Consider the following 17,507-nt stretch of genomic DNA (forward strand, 5'->3'; position numbering starts at 1 on the left):
AAGCATAAATAGAACCAAACACACAGGTTTGGTGTTTTGGTTTCATAATATACTCTCCTGAGACTGCACCTTCAAATTGCGAGGGGAATCCCAGTGACGCAACAGGGTCAGCCGACCTCATTTCAAGGGAACCTTTGAAGACGTTGCGGAAGGCCAATGCTAAATGGTGTTTACTGTGTGCTTGAATGGACTCCATTTTGTCTCAGAGCTGTTTTGTACTGGAAACCCTCTCTGTCTCGTTGAGGATTTTCTAAAATTAGGATTAGGGACAGATTTACAGGACAGGCATTTTCTATCATATTGACACACACGCACCTACAATATACCGGATATTTTATACATTTAATTACATACTGAAAATATTGTATGTAATTGTACATATTGGTATCTGGTGCACTGCAGTGTCTATTTTTACAATACATGTGAGCTGCTTCTGTGATTTTTGTTCGCATCTAAGAATGTTTGTAAGTCAGGGACTTAATGTATATTAACAAATCTATGTATATTATTCTGCTTAAATACGAACAGTGCAGCGCTCATTATGGCAAGTGTACAGTAGGTCTGTACGGTAGCGTTGCATTGACCACAAAAAAAATATATCTGCGTTGCTAGAGTTTTGAAAAGAGTTCTAAACCAGCATTTGAAATACTTGATCCTTTTACTACGTGAATGTTTATTTGATCTGGCTAATAGGAATCTGCGTCTTTAAGCACAGCACTGACAGCAGGGATGTGTATGTGTGAGTGTGTGAGTGTGTGTGTGTGATGTAGCGGGAAAGAAAACCCTGACTTGGTTTGTAATATGAGCCGCAGGAGGAATTAAGCGATTCGGGAGCAATGCTAGAGAAGCAGAGCTCCTGTTATGTTTTATTCAGAGACTAGACTTGAATAGATGACTACAGTAAAGAGAGGAGTGAAATATGGAGATATTGCGGGTATAAAGTGGGGAAAAAATGATGAGACCCAAAAGATGAGCTACATCGCTGTTTTAAAGTGCAGCAGCGTTTGTTTTACTTTGGGACAGTCCCTAAACATTCGAAATTCGCTTTACTATATCATGAGAAATAAACACATAAAAGGAGAGAAAGTTGTGCGTTTTCTGACTCAGGAGTGAACACGGAAGGCAATAGAACAGATTTTTTCCCCCTTATTTAAAATATGATGAATCTAATCTCACAGAAACGCAGATGCCTTGTAGTAATGGTCTCGGTTAGGGAGCGTCTTAAAAGTGTGTGACTGCGGCAATTGTGTAGGATATGGTACAGATACAGGATTTATTTCTTTTTTAATAATATCTATAATTTCTGGCATCTATAATTCTGGCGTAACATCGATGATATAAAGTTAGCGTTAAGTTCGAAGTATGTTTACAGAGTTTTCACACAGCAAGCGGTGAAGCTTGTGCATGTGTGTGTGCATATGTATGTAGTGCAAAAATGAATGAGGAAGTGGTAAGAGATTTGCTCAGCACTCGCGCCTCTACCATGGCCCTAATGTTAACGAGTTCACACATCCAGGGAAAACGGCTACGTAGGCGATGAACTCTGAGTCGATGTGGGTGCATGATGAATAACAGTCAAAATAAAAAAAAATGTAAAAACATTGCATGCCTGCATGCCTGCCTGCGCACCTTCTACAGCCACAATGGGGTATTCTGTGGTGTGTAAGATGCCAACTTACATAAGAGGGGAACCCCCTTCTGTGATGAAACAACTTGTTGAAGTAAATCAGGTCAGCTATGTTCAGCGCACTGCCAAGGTCGAGAATGATCCTTTAAAAAAACTGTGCTGAACACTATTGCCCTCGCGCTACAGGTGTATTTAAAATGAGATCAGCACTGGAATGCAGAGAACTACGGCGCTAATAACGCCGTGTTAGGACGACTCTATGCAAAAACAAACAAAACACCCGTAACTGAATTTAAGTTCCCACAGCGACGAACGATACATTCAGAGTATATCAAAGGCCAACAAAACTGTTTCGAAAAAAAAGGAAGGCTCACATACAGGAAGTGTCTGCTTCATGAGAAACTATCATTGCCACTGTATCCTGGCGTGCAGATGTGTTCAGATAAAAGAGCTTTCCTGGTGATACTAAGAAAAGATTTTGAAACACAATGCAATAAAGTACAGCCATTGATTCTCTCCGAGGCACAAGGTACAGCTACTGAATGCATTCAAGACACTGGATTGGAATCAGAAACTGTCTCCACAGACACTCTCAGTGTCACGACCAACGTTACCGAAAATGTCATCATGTTTCATCAGGAAGGTACGGAAGGTATTATCATGTATTATCGTCGGCAAGATTTGTACAACACACACAAAGTTACACTTAACAGTTTAGGACGGTCTTAGAATGAAACAATAAAACTTCGAACATCGAAACTGAAACACTCAAACCTGAACAAAACGAGCTCCGCAACAGATTGATTAGAGCGTTTGATCTTCAAAGTAGAACTCAACTTACAGAAGAGACGCATCTGTCTGTGAGAACTGTACATACAATCATTCACACACACACACCACTTGCACATGACAGGAACTCAGCTGAGAGTTATTGCCTCGTCCCCTATACAGTCCTGACCTCGCTCCAAGCCATTTCCACATGTTTGAACCGTTAAAGGAGTTCCTGGGAGGCCAGAGTTTTAGATGTAAAGCAGGCAGTCTGGAATACTGAGAAAACTTCCTACCTTGATGACATCCAAGCACTTGTGAAACTCTGGGATAAGTGCATAAGTGTATTAGAGGGATTATACAGAGAAATAAAGTTAGTTTTAACCCTCATAAGTGTGTTCTGTTCTCTTCAATTCGGTACAATTAAAGTCTCAGATTGACTCGAACACCTTGTATAACTTTGCAGCCATATAGTTTTTATGGTATTTATTTACACATGAGCACAAAGTCATAAAAAACTGATTGCTGCTAATCACGAGGTAATTCAGTGTGAGGTGAGGCGGTGTGTGTGTGTGTGTGTGTGTGTGTGTGTGTGTGTGTGGATCAGCTCCTATAGCCTTTGCAGCTATTATGAGCACAATATTCATAATATTAAATATAAATAGGGAAAAAAAACCTGTGAGCTCAACAGATTTACATGATCCAAGTAGAAACTGAGTCAAATATAATACAAATATACTGTATATATATATTCTGCTTCTTATTCTTCGCATGCAGTTTCAGTGATGGAAAACGTCTCTGAATCCAGCCTGCGCTATCAGTACATACTGATGTCACATGATCCAGCAGCACAGATAAAGCCAAGGCTGCGTGTCTCTCTGCTCGGCACCATGCTGCAGAGCGAGCGCTGCTGATTCTGTTCTTGTTACAAAGCTATTACATGACTTGATATTAATCTGTCTCCCAAGTCAAACTTCTTGTTTGCTGGGTTATCGCAGTCAGAGCGGCTCACACTCGCCGAACAGCAGCGTGCTGAAATGAGAACGAAAATCATTCGATCATTCGCACAGCTTCTCATTCGGCATGGGAACCACAACGTGTGTCTTCACACCTCCGGGAGCTTGTTCTCCTTCAGAAACGTGGACTTTATAGAGATAAAGCCTGGACGTCCTAAACAGACTCACATACTGTACTGATCTTTAATTTTGAGCTTAAAAACATGATTTAAATCCCACCTCCATCTTCAAGTCTCCTAATCAATAACAGACACGAATAAAGACTAAACAATCATAAGGCAGAAGGCCGGATTTCTTAAAGGAGATTTTTTCAAGCCTCTTTCAAATGCATGTTAGTACGTCACAACAGGTCTTGGGTGTTTCTGCTCTGCACACCGACCGTGAAGTCGGTTTCGTTTAGCCATACGGCTAGTTTCGGTTAACACCATGACTATTTCCAGGGAAAGAAAAGAGCTACATTTGTACTAAACAAACCATAACTCCGAAAGATCTCAATCTGGTTCAGCTCAGCGCGTCTGCAGAAGCTTCATACGAGTCTCGGATGAACTTTAAAACGCATTTTTGCACGAAAGGAGCGTTGTGGAATTTGGCTCTAATTACTTACATTGTACTCACGTTTCCGGGTCTTTGTGCTGAGCAGAAAAACTTATAACAACCAAGACCTGTTGTAATGTACTTATTGTCTACGCAACACAATTTAGATTTGGCACAGAACCGAAAAAATTAACCATCACTTTATCCTCATATAAGCTTACTAACTGTTTTGTTCTTTTTATTATTATCTGAATAATCATCATTATTATAAAAAAAATTATACAGTATACAAAGGTGGCTTAGACTGATACTGAGATTTAAACATTAACTAATATTGTGGTGCTAAGCCCCACCAACACGCACGTTTCTCACCAATTGGTTTCTTCTAAACCAATCGTAACGCAGAAGGTGGAACTTTTTGAGGCTTTCTAACAATTTTTTTTGGTTTGTTTGTTTTAGATATTTTACAAAGAAATAAACAAAAACAAACACTTCTTGTTTAGCAGTGACTCTTCTTACATTGATCTTGATATTCTCTCATCCATCCCAAAAAAAACTAAAAAAAATTTTTTCTTTCTCTTATGTTTTTTTCCCCCCTCATATATCTTTACAGGGCACGGTAGTATACAGATATTAAAAGAAAAAAAAGGTTTGCTACTTAACAAAATACAACAAGTAAATTTTATAAGGGGAAAGCTGTTGCCCTTTCAAGCTTCAACCTGCTTACAACTAACATCGAGAACTTTTATAAACTCGTGAAGAGAGGTTTATGAGCAACATGCCTTCTGATTGCAAATATCAGGAGCACAGGTACACGCTAAACAAATATTATTGAATAATACTACTGAATATTGAGGTACTAGTCAAAAGTTTGGACACAATTTCTAATTCCATGGTCTTTCCTGATTTTTATTTCTACATTGTAAAACAACACTGAAGTCGTCCAAAATATGTAATAATCTCCTTCGAACAGATGATAGAGATATCTCTCTTACTTCATTACGGCTCTAATCTGAGGGGCTTTTGGTTAATTGGTGATTTCTTCTCTGGAGCAGAGGTAGTCTTTCCTGTGATGACAGTTTCATCATGGTGATGGCTGGGTTTTCCAAATGCACTTCACAATACTGTTCTCGCAAGAACTATTCCAGAACAGCTGACCGTCATGTCTATTTCATAGTTTTGTAAATAATCCAGTTTTGTTCTGGAATGTAGAAAATAAATCACTAAACAAACAAACAAAAAAAAACATTGAATTAAAAGGATAAAGAATTTTAAAAAAGTTAATTTAAAGTCTCCAGCCTCAAAAATCACTTTGATAAAAATCAGGAAAGGTGTGTCCAAAGTTTAGACTGGATTCTCAGCAGTTATCTAGTAGCTGGTTGACGGTGGTTAAACAAACAGTAAGGGTTTTTTCTCTATTGTGAAACACAAATTCTGACACAAACACAGAGCGAGCGAGAGAGAGCGAGCGAGAGAGCGAGAGAGAGAGAGAGAGTATTCTACTGATTTCCTCATAAAAAGGAAGTGAAAACTGTGAAAACACCCTGTATTTGTGTAGCTTCACTTTTGTGCCCTGGGTCAATATTAACGCTACAGCTTGACTTCTGTCTTTGAAAACTGAGCGATGATGTAATTTATATATAAACACAATTATACTTAGACTTCAGTTAGATGATGAGAGAGCTACTTTACAGTAAACTCTACATACACACTGTATAAGACATAAGTCTGTTTTACTATTAGAGAACGATCCTTATATGACCTTTGGATGGATCAGCAGTTCTGCACTCTGGATTTCTGACCTGAAGGTTGGGGGTTCAAGCCCCATCACCACCAAGCTTTGATGTACAGTGGAGCAAAAAAGCATGTAGTCAGCCACCAATAGTGCAAGTTCTCCCACTTAAAAAGATAAGAGAGGCCTGTAATTTTTATTATAGGTATACCTCAACTATGAGAGACAAAATAAAAAAAAAATCCAGAAAATCACATTGTAGGATTTTTTAAGATTTTATTTTACAATTGGTGGCTGACTAAATACCCACTCACTAACTCACTCATCGTCTGTAGCGTTTTATTCTGTATACAGGGTCGCGGGGGGCTTGAAGCCTATCACAGGAGACTTGGGGCATAAGGTGGGGTACAGCCTGGATTAGGGGTGTCAATCCATCACAGACCACACACACATGTTCACACACTATGGGGAATTTGGGAACGCCAGTTTGCCTATTCTGCATGTTTTTGGACTGTGGGAGGAAACCAGAAAACTCGGAGGAAACCCACCGAGCACGGGAAGAAACGAACCCGAAACCTGGAGGTGCAAGGCAACAATGCTAACCACTACGGCACGGTGGCCCGGGAAGTGTTGTTGTAGGAAAAGAAATCAATCACATCGCAGTGTGTGATCTGGTCTGATGTAATGCATAATAATAATAATAATAATCTTAGATTATGCTATTGAAGTCAGTTTACAGTTAATATGATCTCTCATTTCACTACTGAGCAGTTGAGGGTTAAGGGCCTTGCTCAAGGGCATGACAGTGGGATCTTGGTGGTGCTGGGGTTTAACCCTGGTAAACCGATACCTTAACCACTGAGCTACCCCTGTCTCAATTGTGACGTGATTTAAAAACTAGAATTCACAAACCTCTCACTATAACAAAGCGATGAGACTGGAAACTCTTACTCTGGAAAATGTTATATAACTTACAGAAAGTTGCCCTTTTAATCAGCCTACATAAAAAAAAAAAAAAAACACAATTCTCATAAATATGACATGCTGTTTTTGCCTAGGGAGGAGAGCTTTTCTTATATGATGTCACATTAGGGAGGAAAATCTCACTCGTTTATATTCAAACCAATTATTACTCACTCATTCTCTATACCGCGGGAGTCGCAGGAGACCTCAGACACTTGGCGTGAGAGGCGGGGTACACAGTGACCCGGGCACACATGGATGCCAGTCCATCACAGGGCACACACACACACACACACACACACACACACACACACACACTCAGTAATACACTATGGGCAATGAAAATTAGGCTAATCTGGATGACAGCGAGAACATGCAAACTCCGCCCACACAGACCTGAGGTCTCGAACCCTCAACCCGTGCACGGTCAAACACTGCCACCACCACTTCGCCACCATCCAGTACAAAAAATGGAAAAAACGAAGCATGGAATGTTTCCCCATGTTTTTTTTGTTTGTTTGTATATGCACATGCACACACACACACACACACACACACACACACACACACACACACACACACACTGGAGCCCTATCTGAACATCTAAAAATGACTAAAAAGTGAACATTGCGTAACGGATCCCCTTCAAATTGTAATAATTCTCAGGCAATGCATCAAAAAAACGTCAAGACACCACAGTATCATCGCATGCGACTGAAATTATTTTGTGTTGCACGTCTATGCGGCACGTTAGACTTTCTGAAGTGTGCTTTAGAGCAGAACAATAACAGCCTTTCAGAAACAAAGCAAAGCCTCACCCTGACATCCTTTAATCTCAGAAAAAGAGAGAGAGAGAGAGAGAGAGAGAGAGAGAGCGGTCTACCCAAAAAACCTTCAAACGCTTGAGTTTAGACACGCTGCGCACTGCTAAACGTTATCTGAATCAGGAGGAAAAAAGCAACAGAAACTGTAAATGGTGTCCTGCTGGAGAACTGCTCCACTTGATCTTATTGTGATTAAAAACTTCATATAAATGTTGTTGTTTTTTTTTAAAGCCTCCTTTTTCCGTCTTCAGATCCCCGGGGTGCTTCTACCCTTCTGTAATAAACATCACAGCTCCTGGACGAGGGCCAGGCATTTGCATAGCTCTCGGAGAGAGACAGTACTGTAGATTAGCGACTTGCTTTGCCTCCGTATGATAAATTATTCATGTGCGGCCCGATCAGGAGCGGTGCCGCTTTTGTAGAAGGTGCAAAGTCAACATGCGAGCCTCTGTCTCTCACCGAGAGCTGGATCTCTTCTAAGTAATGTGCTGAATGTGGGAACTGGCTTGGCAGAACTCATCTTGTAGTACAACCTCGCTTCAAAACAACGACTTCCAGGGCTCGTCTCCCAACCCCCACCCGTCCCACACACACGCACGTACACACGCACCAGATGACTGCCTCCTTTAATAAATGAAAACGGATTAGATTAAAGCAACGTAGCGTTCACTAACACGAGAGTCAAAAGCGCGGCACAAATCTAACCGCTGCAGTACGTGAGATCCGATATTAAATTCTAACAGCGCGATAATTGCCCAGGGTTTATTATAACACCTTGATATTACACCTGAGAGATATTTTATTCGACTCTTATTATTAGAAGGATAATGCAGAAGAAGGGCTTTTTCACAGGACAGAAACAAACCTGGACTCACCGTTACAACCGTTCTGTTGGTATTTTTTTATATTCACTACATCTGTTCACTACACAACCCATGTAGTGCACTCTCTGTCCAAGACAACGTCATTCGACGTCATTTTAACATAAGAAATAACAGAAACTCAGATGGTTCGTTTCACAACCCAGAAATATTCACATGAAAATTATTAATACAAAATATAAAGTAAGAATAAAACAAATTAACCTGCGCTTTACCTTTAAAAAGAATCGTTGCTGTAGTGATTGAGACGAGAGAGAGGAGAGGGGCGGCTTTACGTGCGCACACGTGGTCACAGTGTTATAGTAAACAGTATACGCGCGCTGTATGTTGGTTATACGAGTGACGCACTGAGACCTAGCATGGGAGATGATTACCCACAATCCTGCTCGTACTTCAAGACCTCACTCGTTTACAGAGTAAAATTAATTTTATTTTTTTACATTTTTGCTCGTCTTGTGAAACACTCGCAGGCCGAGGTACTCGTAAGCACTCCAAGGTTCCGCTGTATCTATATTACGTTCATGTGTGATTCCTGCGCCTCATAAAACTAGCGCGGCCCTGTAAGCACACACGCACACACACACACACACAAACTATGAGTCTCATCCTAGCAGCCATGAATAGTTACCGGACCTATCAGACACACTCACCCGCCTGCCCTGCTCTATCACTTACACTGCAGACAGAGGATATGCAGAAAGGAAGGCGATTGTCATTTCGATAAGTTTATTCCAACTCTTCAGTTTGTGCGGAACAGGAAACCTCAAGGCGTCTCCGCAGCGTCTATGTGCTGCACGTAGCACAGTCACTTTCACAGTTCGACCCAGCGGCGCTTACACTGCATCAGCTCGCCTGCATTCGTGTTTTCTATACGACTTCTGTCTAATTGACGTGAACATGCTGCTGATCGACTCGGGGAGGGGTGTAAACCTGCTGTCAATCATTCTGGGCTTTTCTCCCAGGTTTTACTTCTTCTCCAAAGGTCTCCTCAGGACTCCGGCAGTGTCTCTCACACACACATGACATTTTCCTATCACTCCCCCAGAATAGTGGCAGTTAAATTCCACTTGTAACTTCTTCCTTCCTTCTTAATCACAGCTGGCGTCCAGCATGTGTGTGACGGGACAACTGTGTGCTAGTCATGGTCACGGTCACGGTCAGCATTGTAGCCTATCCACAGAGCGCGCACACACACACACACAAAAACACACTGTTTTTTTTTTTTGGGAATGCTATTTAATCTAATCTGGATGTCTTTGGACTGTGGGAGAAAACCTGAGTACCCGGAGAGAACATGGAAACTCCACACACATACACACACACAGACATGCAGACCCAAGGAGGGAATCGAACCCTCGGCCCAGAAGGTGCGAGGCCACTAAATATTTGTTTCCATGAATAAATAAATTCATTAATGAATGGTGCTTGATTTTAATAGAATGAAAACCTCTTCTATTTCCAATCTCTCTCAAGATGTGGTTTTAATATAATATTTCATAATGGTTTCGGAATACACAGTTTGTCTGAAACTAATTGTTTGGTCACGTCCTCGAATCCGCGGAGCGTGTGTGACGATTGTCACAAACACGTCAATGTATTAACGTGAGCCGACGCTCACTCTGAAGAATAATTAACAGCCAGATCCACCAAAACGTCATCAGATAACAAAGAAGACCTTTTACTGGGCCTTTTATTTACTTTTCCCCTCAGAGCCTGTCTGTGAATACTGGCACATGATTGGCGCTCATATTTTATGCTGCAATAACACTGATATTGTTACATGCTTAGCTCTGAAGCGGGGATTACGTCTCCAGATGAGTTAGATATGATTTTGCATCTATTTTCTTTTCTTTTTTTTCATCAGATGGTAAATCACGCTTTAATATGAAAGTAAACATATCCAATTAATAATAATAGGTTCCACCAGGCTGTCAGGGGTCGCAACAAACTTAGGACAAATCTGAAGAATCCAGAACTTTTCCAACACACAGCACAGCAATAAACGCGTTTCCTGAAATAGCCTGAAATCACTCCACTGTACACCGTTCACCATGGAAACCTGATATCTGATAGATATCGCTTTTAATCCTCCAGGTGGGGAAGCTAAGCTACACCAGGATGTACATGAACACGTACCTGGTCACACATCTGGCTTTAAAAGGGCTTTGTTCTGATCTGTGTAGTGCAGCAGGAGCCGAGCAGGAGCCGCATAGCAAGATCTCACCAAGTCTTATAGACTCAGACTCTTAACTCTGACTTTCAAGGACGTTTTAGTTCTAATAACTGCAATCGAAAAAAAAAGAACTGCATAAAAACAACTATCAGTAAAACCAGAAAGATGTTATTCATTCTTATGAACTTCAGCAGCTCTAAATTTAAGATTTAGCACGATCAGGTGGAACAGACGATGCTACGTGTGAAAGGAATTGAAAAGTGTTAAGAGTGGCGTGTTAACTGTTTCCTCCCACCAACCAAAGACATGCATTTTAGGGTGACTGGCGTTCCCAAATTGCTTGTGATTGATTGACACCCAGTCCAGGGTGTAACCCGCCTTTTGCCCGAAGTCTCCTGGGATAGGCTCGAACCTGGACAGGATTCAAATAAAGTGTTAATACATTGTTAAGTGTGGCGTAGTGCATAGCACTGTGGCCTCACACTTTCAGGGCCAAGGTCTCAATTCCACCTTTGTGTGTGTGTGTGTGTGTGTGTGTGTGTGTGTGTTTGCCCTGTGATGGACTGACACTCTGCCCAGGGTGTACCCCGCCTCGTGCCCCAAGCCCCCAGGGATAAGGTCTAGGATTTCTGCGACCATGAGTGAATGGGCGAGTGAAAAATGCTAATGTTGTTAATATTCTAACACTGAATATAATCAAACAAATGAGCGTCACACACCTACTTAAAGTCTGCATGAATAAGCCTAAGAAACACAATTTGATTCCAGAGAGGTACGAATCATAATGAGCAACAATTTTTTTGTCATTTATGTCTAGACAGTGTTGTACCGCCGTCCTTAAAACCAAAGTATGAGTGCAGAAACTGAATTCGCTTCCAGAGCCATTTTAAGAGGTGCTTCTCGCAGTGTGTCGATCCATTACTCACTAAAAAAATACAGAAAGGTAATTTGGCAGACGCAGACACTGCTACACCGCTCATCTGTAATCCAAGCACAAGCCCAATGGAGAGACGGGTGAATGAAAAGCGGACAGATGGAGCACGAGTACACCAAAGCGCTCTCTTTACACATCTAAAGATAAGCGAATTGCACCACGGCATGAACTCTGGCATGACTAAAAATCTTTCACTTCCTGTTTCCTGTTCCGTGACTTCTGTGCTCAAGCTCCAACTGAGCCCAGGCGTTCTGCCCATCCACGTGGTCACAGCATGGTATACTGTACCTGCTATACTGCTTTAACCACAGCGGCGATTCCTCTGTAGCAGAGGTTTTTAAACTTAATAACCAAAGGTCCAGATCTGATTTCTATTCGAGGTCGAAGGTCTGAAACGATTAGCGAGAAGCAAATGACTTTTATTAAACTTGATTATAACTTACATTCACATTCTGAGACATAATGCATTAAAGCCTAGTGGGGAAAAGAAACGCCACTGTTTGACTGAAATCTCGAGCTTAACCTAAAGCAACTCTAACTAGCAAAAGTAATTGCACTGTTTGATCAAATTTAAACATTACAAAAGTTTCCTGGTGCTTTAGAAGAAATTTTAGCCACAAGAGAAAAATATTCTCATGCCGAAACACACTAATAAGCGAAGTGTATTTGTTTTGATGCCTGAATGAACCGATTAAACAATCCCACCTTAAAGGACGACACAACAAGACACTGCGACAACAACAAGATTTTAAAGTAAAAGTTACACTGTGCACTAATATGCCGTTCACATATTAGGTGTAAAAAGTGTGTAAAACGCAGGCCGCACCAATTTCTCCTTCTTTACAAAGCGCTCATGAGCTTGTGCAACTCTGGCGTCTGATGTTGCCAAGTAACCCTGAGCTCATGACCGTGCTGTGCTGATGAAAAGTTTTTTAATCTTGCTGCGGCGTGGACATGCATGATCGCTGCAATGGTGTTGATCTCTATTGTGACTAAACTTTGACACAAAAAAAAGGTGAGGTTGCTAGACGGAGACAGTGACCTTTTCTTAGCATAGTTGGATTGTGACATCCCCAACGCATAGAAGACAAGAGGCACACTGACAGAGGAAATCGCGCTTTTGTGTGCACGCATGACAGAACAAAAAAGTTGATTAGTTTTTAGAAAACCCGCTATATTTTAAACAGTCACTGCAATTAATTATAGACAAATTCTACTAAAGGTGGTTTCAGACTGACTTGTCACTTACTCATCACTCAGGACGAGATGATCTCAATAAACTCTTTATGGACAGGCCCTGTGCTTAGAATTACGCTGTGTCAGACATTACTACATGGAGTAATATCTACATCATCAATCAGTGCGATCTCAGCTTGTGTAGAAATATAGGTTCACAACCATAAGATAAATCTGAGGTGATAAGTAATGCTATTGTCTTCTGAGGTTCGCAAAATCCTATGTCTTCCTTCTGCCTATAGGAGACTTGGCTACTGTTTTGTAAACAGTTGGTAACTTCAACAAAATGGCCTTTATGTTAACACATTTCCTGCTATACATTACAGAACCAATTCACTCAAAGGTACGTCTCAGGACGTTTTACCTCGCCGCCATTACATTCAGCGTGCTTATTATAGACAACCTTTAATTTATCTATTTAGTGACACATTCTTTACACAACTCATCCTGTACAGGGTTGCTGGAAGCCTGGAGCCTGTCCCAGGAGACTTCGGGAACGAGGCAAGGTGCCAATCCATTGCACACTCACTCACACTACGGGTAATTTTGGGAATGCCAATTAGCCTGATCTGCATGTCTTTGAACTGTGGGTGGAAACCTGGAGTACCTGAAGGAAACCCACCAAGCACAGGGAGAACATGAAAACTCCATGCACACAGACCCCGAGGTGAGATTCGAACCTTTGGCACATTTAAGCACCGTGACCTCGCACCTCTAGGGTCAGAGTATGCATAAAAAATTTATACATATTTATAGTATCAGTCAAAAGTTTGGACCCAAGACAGGATTTATTTTCTACATTATAGAACAATACTGGAGATTTACAGACTATGAATAGCATTAGGTAAATAAGTAAAAAACAACCACAACGTTGTTATTTTAGGACATGAAGGTCAGCTGGTTTGGAATATTTCTTGCAAGAACAGTATTGTCAGGTGCATCTGCAATACCCATCAAGCACCATGATGAAACTGGCTCTCATGAAGCCCTTTCCAGGAAGGTAAGACCAAAACTTACCTCTGCTGCAGAGGATTAGTTCATTTAGAGTCATCAGCCTCAGAAATCACCAGTTAATACCAAACAGCACCTCAGATTAGAGACGTTATGAAGGATTTACAGAGCAGAAATGTCTCAATATCAACTGCTTAATGGAGATTATTGCATATTTTGCACACCTTTAGTATTGTTTTATAATGTAGAAATAAATAAAAATCATGGAATTAGAAGGTGTCCAAACTTTTGACTAGTAGTTTGTATATCCCATAAGTGTCATTTCTGCAAAACTGCATTGCAACAAAGTCCATTGTAAAACTGCTACACAAATAAAACTGAATTTAATTAAGATTTAATTAAGAACATCAATAGAAGCGCTCAGGGATTTTAATCCAAAGCTTTGAACGCTTTCAGAACTTTCTTAGTGGCAGGATTTGCCTTTATGAATTTCAGCCTGTTTTTTTTGTCACTGAAAAAAAAACCTGCATAACACAGAACAATTCCTTGGTGGAGAGATAAGACAAAGGTTTAGCATTAAAGAATCTCCATCATATGTTCTGACATAAAGAATGCATCGAATAAAATTCAGCCACGTTTATATTCCAATATTCTTGTACTATATTACAGGTTAGTTTTGTTCTTAAATTCACATGGGTTTTCTGACAGGACTTGGCTGGGGTTTGCCACTTCACTCCACTGTGACAGACTTTTCATGGTGCTTTTGTAGGTGCGTTCAAGTCAAACTGGGACTTGTAGTAGACTTTGTACAGAATAACAGAGCATGCTTATGAGAGTACAAAAACTCCCTTTATTTCTCTTAAGAATGTCCTGCTACACTAACTGAAATCAAACAGGCTATAGTAAATGTGTTTTTTACGACCAGAGATCTCAAGAATTGTTTTTTGTATGACGTAAGGTTTTTTCCATGACATCATTATTTTGTAAAAAGATAGATAGATAGATAGATAGATAGATAGATAGATAGATAGATAGATAGATAGTTTACTGATCCCGAAGGCAATTCTAGAGACTGTAAAAACTCCTCTGAGAAAAATGTAGAAAAAAACATGGATGGAGATACTGGACGAGCTGCCACTAGCGTCAGCGCCTGGAAAGATCAAGCCGGTCTTGATTATCAATGCTTGTGATTTTTATTGAAGTGAGTAAATAACGCCTGGAAGTGAAAATTCCAGAGAAATTCATGCAGAGTCGTTGCACAATCCGAGTTCAAACAGCTAGGAATCTTGAAATACAGCTTCATACCGTTAACAGGCTTAGTGTTCAGATTACAGAAAAGGGTCAAACTTAACAGGACAGAATGAATCATGACCTGGTCAACCCCGAGCTTGTGAGAGACGTCACAGATCTGATAAGAACAACCCTCTGGGTTCTACACCTCCTTCTAGGCGAGGTGTTGCTCTTAAACGAAAACAAACAAAGTACTGGCGGTGCACTAATAACTCATGATAACTCGTACATTTAGACATTTCTCATCAAACTCCAAGTGTCTGTTCATTTCTAGCTTTAAGACTTGTGAATGAGAGTGATGGATAGACCAGAGGAGTGTCATTAACTGCAGCAGAGAGGGTTTTTTTCCTTCTCCACCTCCTGCCTACTACACTACTCTCAAGCCTGGGCTTGTCCTGCTGCAGTAACCCTGTACTATAGAAATGAGGAGGCTAGAAACACATCAGCAGCAAACAAGCAAACAAACAAGTCCAAGTCCCACCCTTAAGGAAGAAATCTCTTTATTTCTGCTCATTCAGCGTCATGACTGCTGTCTAGTAATAATAATAATAACTCAGATAAATAGCGACGCTTCATTGTCACGTCAAACTTAACTGTAAGGTTACACTAAAGTTAGCCAGCTAGCCAGTTAGCCGAGTTTCCCTCATGACAACTGCTAACATGAATAACAGCTTCTTCATGACTTTGTGATTAAACTCTTCTCGCTTCAAGCTTGAAGTTAAAGACAGAACAAAACGCCTAAACTAAAAGACTAAACGCCTTGGACAGTGTGTGTGTGTGTGTGTGTGTGTGTGTGTGTGTGTATGTTTGTGTTTATGGCACTCGCGAGCGCTACTCCTTCCCTCTCTCTCTCCCTCCCTCTCTCCTTTAATAACAATCCTCCGACACTTTTTTTGTGTCCCAGCCGCATTAAAGCCGAGTCCAGCACTCACCTATAGAGACACTCAGGCAGTAACACAGCACCAGGAGTTTAAACACCACCATGTCGAACAGCTTCATCTCCCGAACATTGACACCGCGAAGGCTTGCGTGTGTGCGTGTGTGTGTGGTTTTTTTTTTCCTTCTTCTTTTTTTCAGTTTCGATACCTATAAAATCTTAAAGGCACAGCAGCTCGTGTTTACGGCGGCGGCTGCTGCTGCTGCTCCTCTGCGGCGTGACGTCACCGCCCGTCTCCAGCGACCGCACGTCACCGATTCAAAGCGGCGTGACGTCACAGTCAGGAAGTGCCGCAAGCTCCGCCCCCTACAGTAAATACATCAAAAAAATAAAAAACATGAAAGACAAACAGGCTGTTTAGAGTAATTTAGGCTTTACGTCATTGTTTTTTTTTTTACTTTCATTCAGTTTTTTTGTTTTTTATTTCATTAGATTAAATTAGATGAGATTAGTAATAGATTATCAATTTATCTAATCTAACCTCTGTAATCCATCTACAGAGGCCAGTAGTGACCATTGTATTTAGTCCTATTTTTCTAATCTAATCTAATCTAATCTAATCTAATCTAATTAAAAAAACTAAGAAATTGAACAGTGAAATTGAAATTGAACAGTGCTAACCACTATGTCAATGTGACATTAGATAAAATTAGATTTAATTTTATTGTCATTAAGCAAAGTACAGGTAAAGAGCCAGTGAAATGTAATTAGCATAAAACCAGAAGTGAAAATTTGGCCTATTTACAGTAAATGAGAAATGTGGTAAATGAGGGTATGGGTCCAAATGTACAGGGGTGAGAGTGATTAATGCACAGAAGTTGCAGTAAGTGATGAGATATGGTATACAGTATATAGTATAATACAATATACCTGTGCAAAGATTGTGTGGTGGATAAGACATGTGTTCCGTTCTGTTTGTATTGCTCACTGCTGTGCATGAAACTCACAGAGAATCAACAGTTTCTAAAATAACAATAACCATGTCACTGAGATCACGTTTTGTCCTTTGTTCTGATGGAGGGAATCGTGTGTCTGCAAATACAAATGCCCTGACTGGCAGATTAGATAACTAGAATGTGATTAATAAATTATCTAATCTAATAGATAGATAAATAAACAAATACAATTTGCAATCGTACTATACAATATTAGTTCTTCCTATGATGACAGCAAAATGAGAGGGTACTTTTTAAATCTATGTATTTATACATTAAACTAAACTAATAGTAGTGACCTGAAATGTGTGTTGCATACAAGAGTCGCCATCATGTGGTCAAAATGTAAATACTGCACACAAGAAATGGTGTTTTGATATAAGCACAGACAGTCCTAAGAGGCTGATGCGAAGACAGTGTTGTGTGTGTGATGGGGCAGTGTTTCTCCAAATTAGACTAAATCTGCATGCGTACTCTGGATTAGACACCCGTAAATCTCGATTTGAATTATTTTACTAATTCTACATTTTATAATCCCTGATCCACCCAGTGACGTAGTTGTGTAGTGCATGTGTAATAAAGACACTGAATTACAGTAAAACAAAAGGTCACAAGAAGAAAATAAGAAGGGGAAAATTCCTTCATTAGTCTCATTATTATTAGTAACGGTAGTAGTGGTAGTATAGGCAAGCTGTTTTGTTGCGCA

At 40.5% G+C, this 17,507-nt stretch overlaps 1 protein-coding gene across 1 annotated transcript in view; it reads right to left on the minus strand.

Annotated features, from left to right (window-relative positions):
- adam10a (ADAM metallopeptidase domain 10a) overlaps positions 1–16,080 on the minus strand; it is a 99,646-nt gene extending 83,566 nt beyond the window's left edge. The window contains exon 1 of the mRNA XM_053492006.1: positions 15,862–16,080. Within this exon, the coding sequence (XP_053347981.1) occupies positions 15,862–15,928 (67 nt within the window). The 5' untranslated portion in view covers positions 15,929–16,080. The remainder of the gene's footprint in view (positions 1–15,861) is intronic.
- Between the last annotated feature and the right edge of the window lie 1,427 nt (positions 16,081–17,507).

This window comes from Clarias gariepinus, chromosome 3 (assembly GCF_024256425.1).
Source record: "Clarias gariepinus isolate MV-2021 ecotype Netherlands chromosome 3, CGAR_prim_01v2, whole genome shotgun sequence".
In the NCBI taxonomy this organism is placed as follows: Eukaryota; Metazoa; Chordata; class Actinopteri; order Siluriformes; family Clariidae; genus Clarias; species Clarias gariepinus.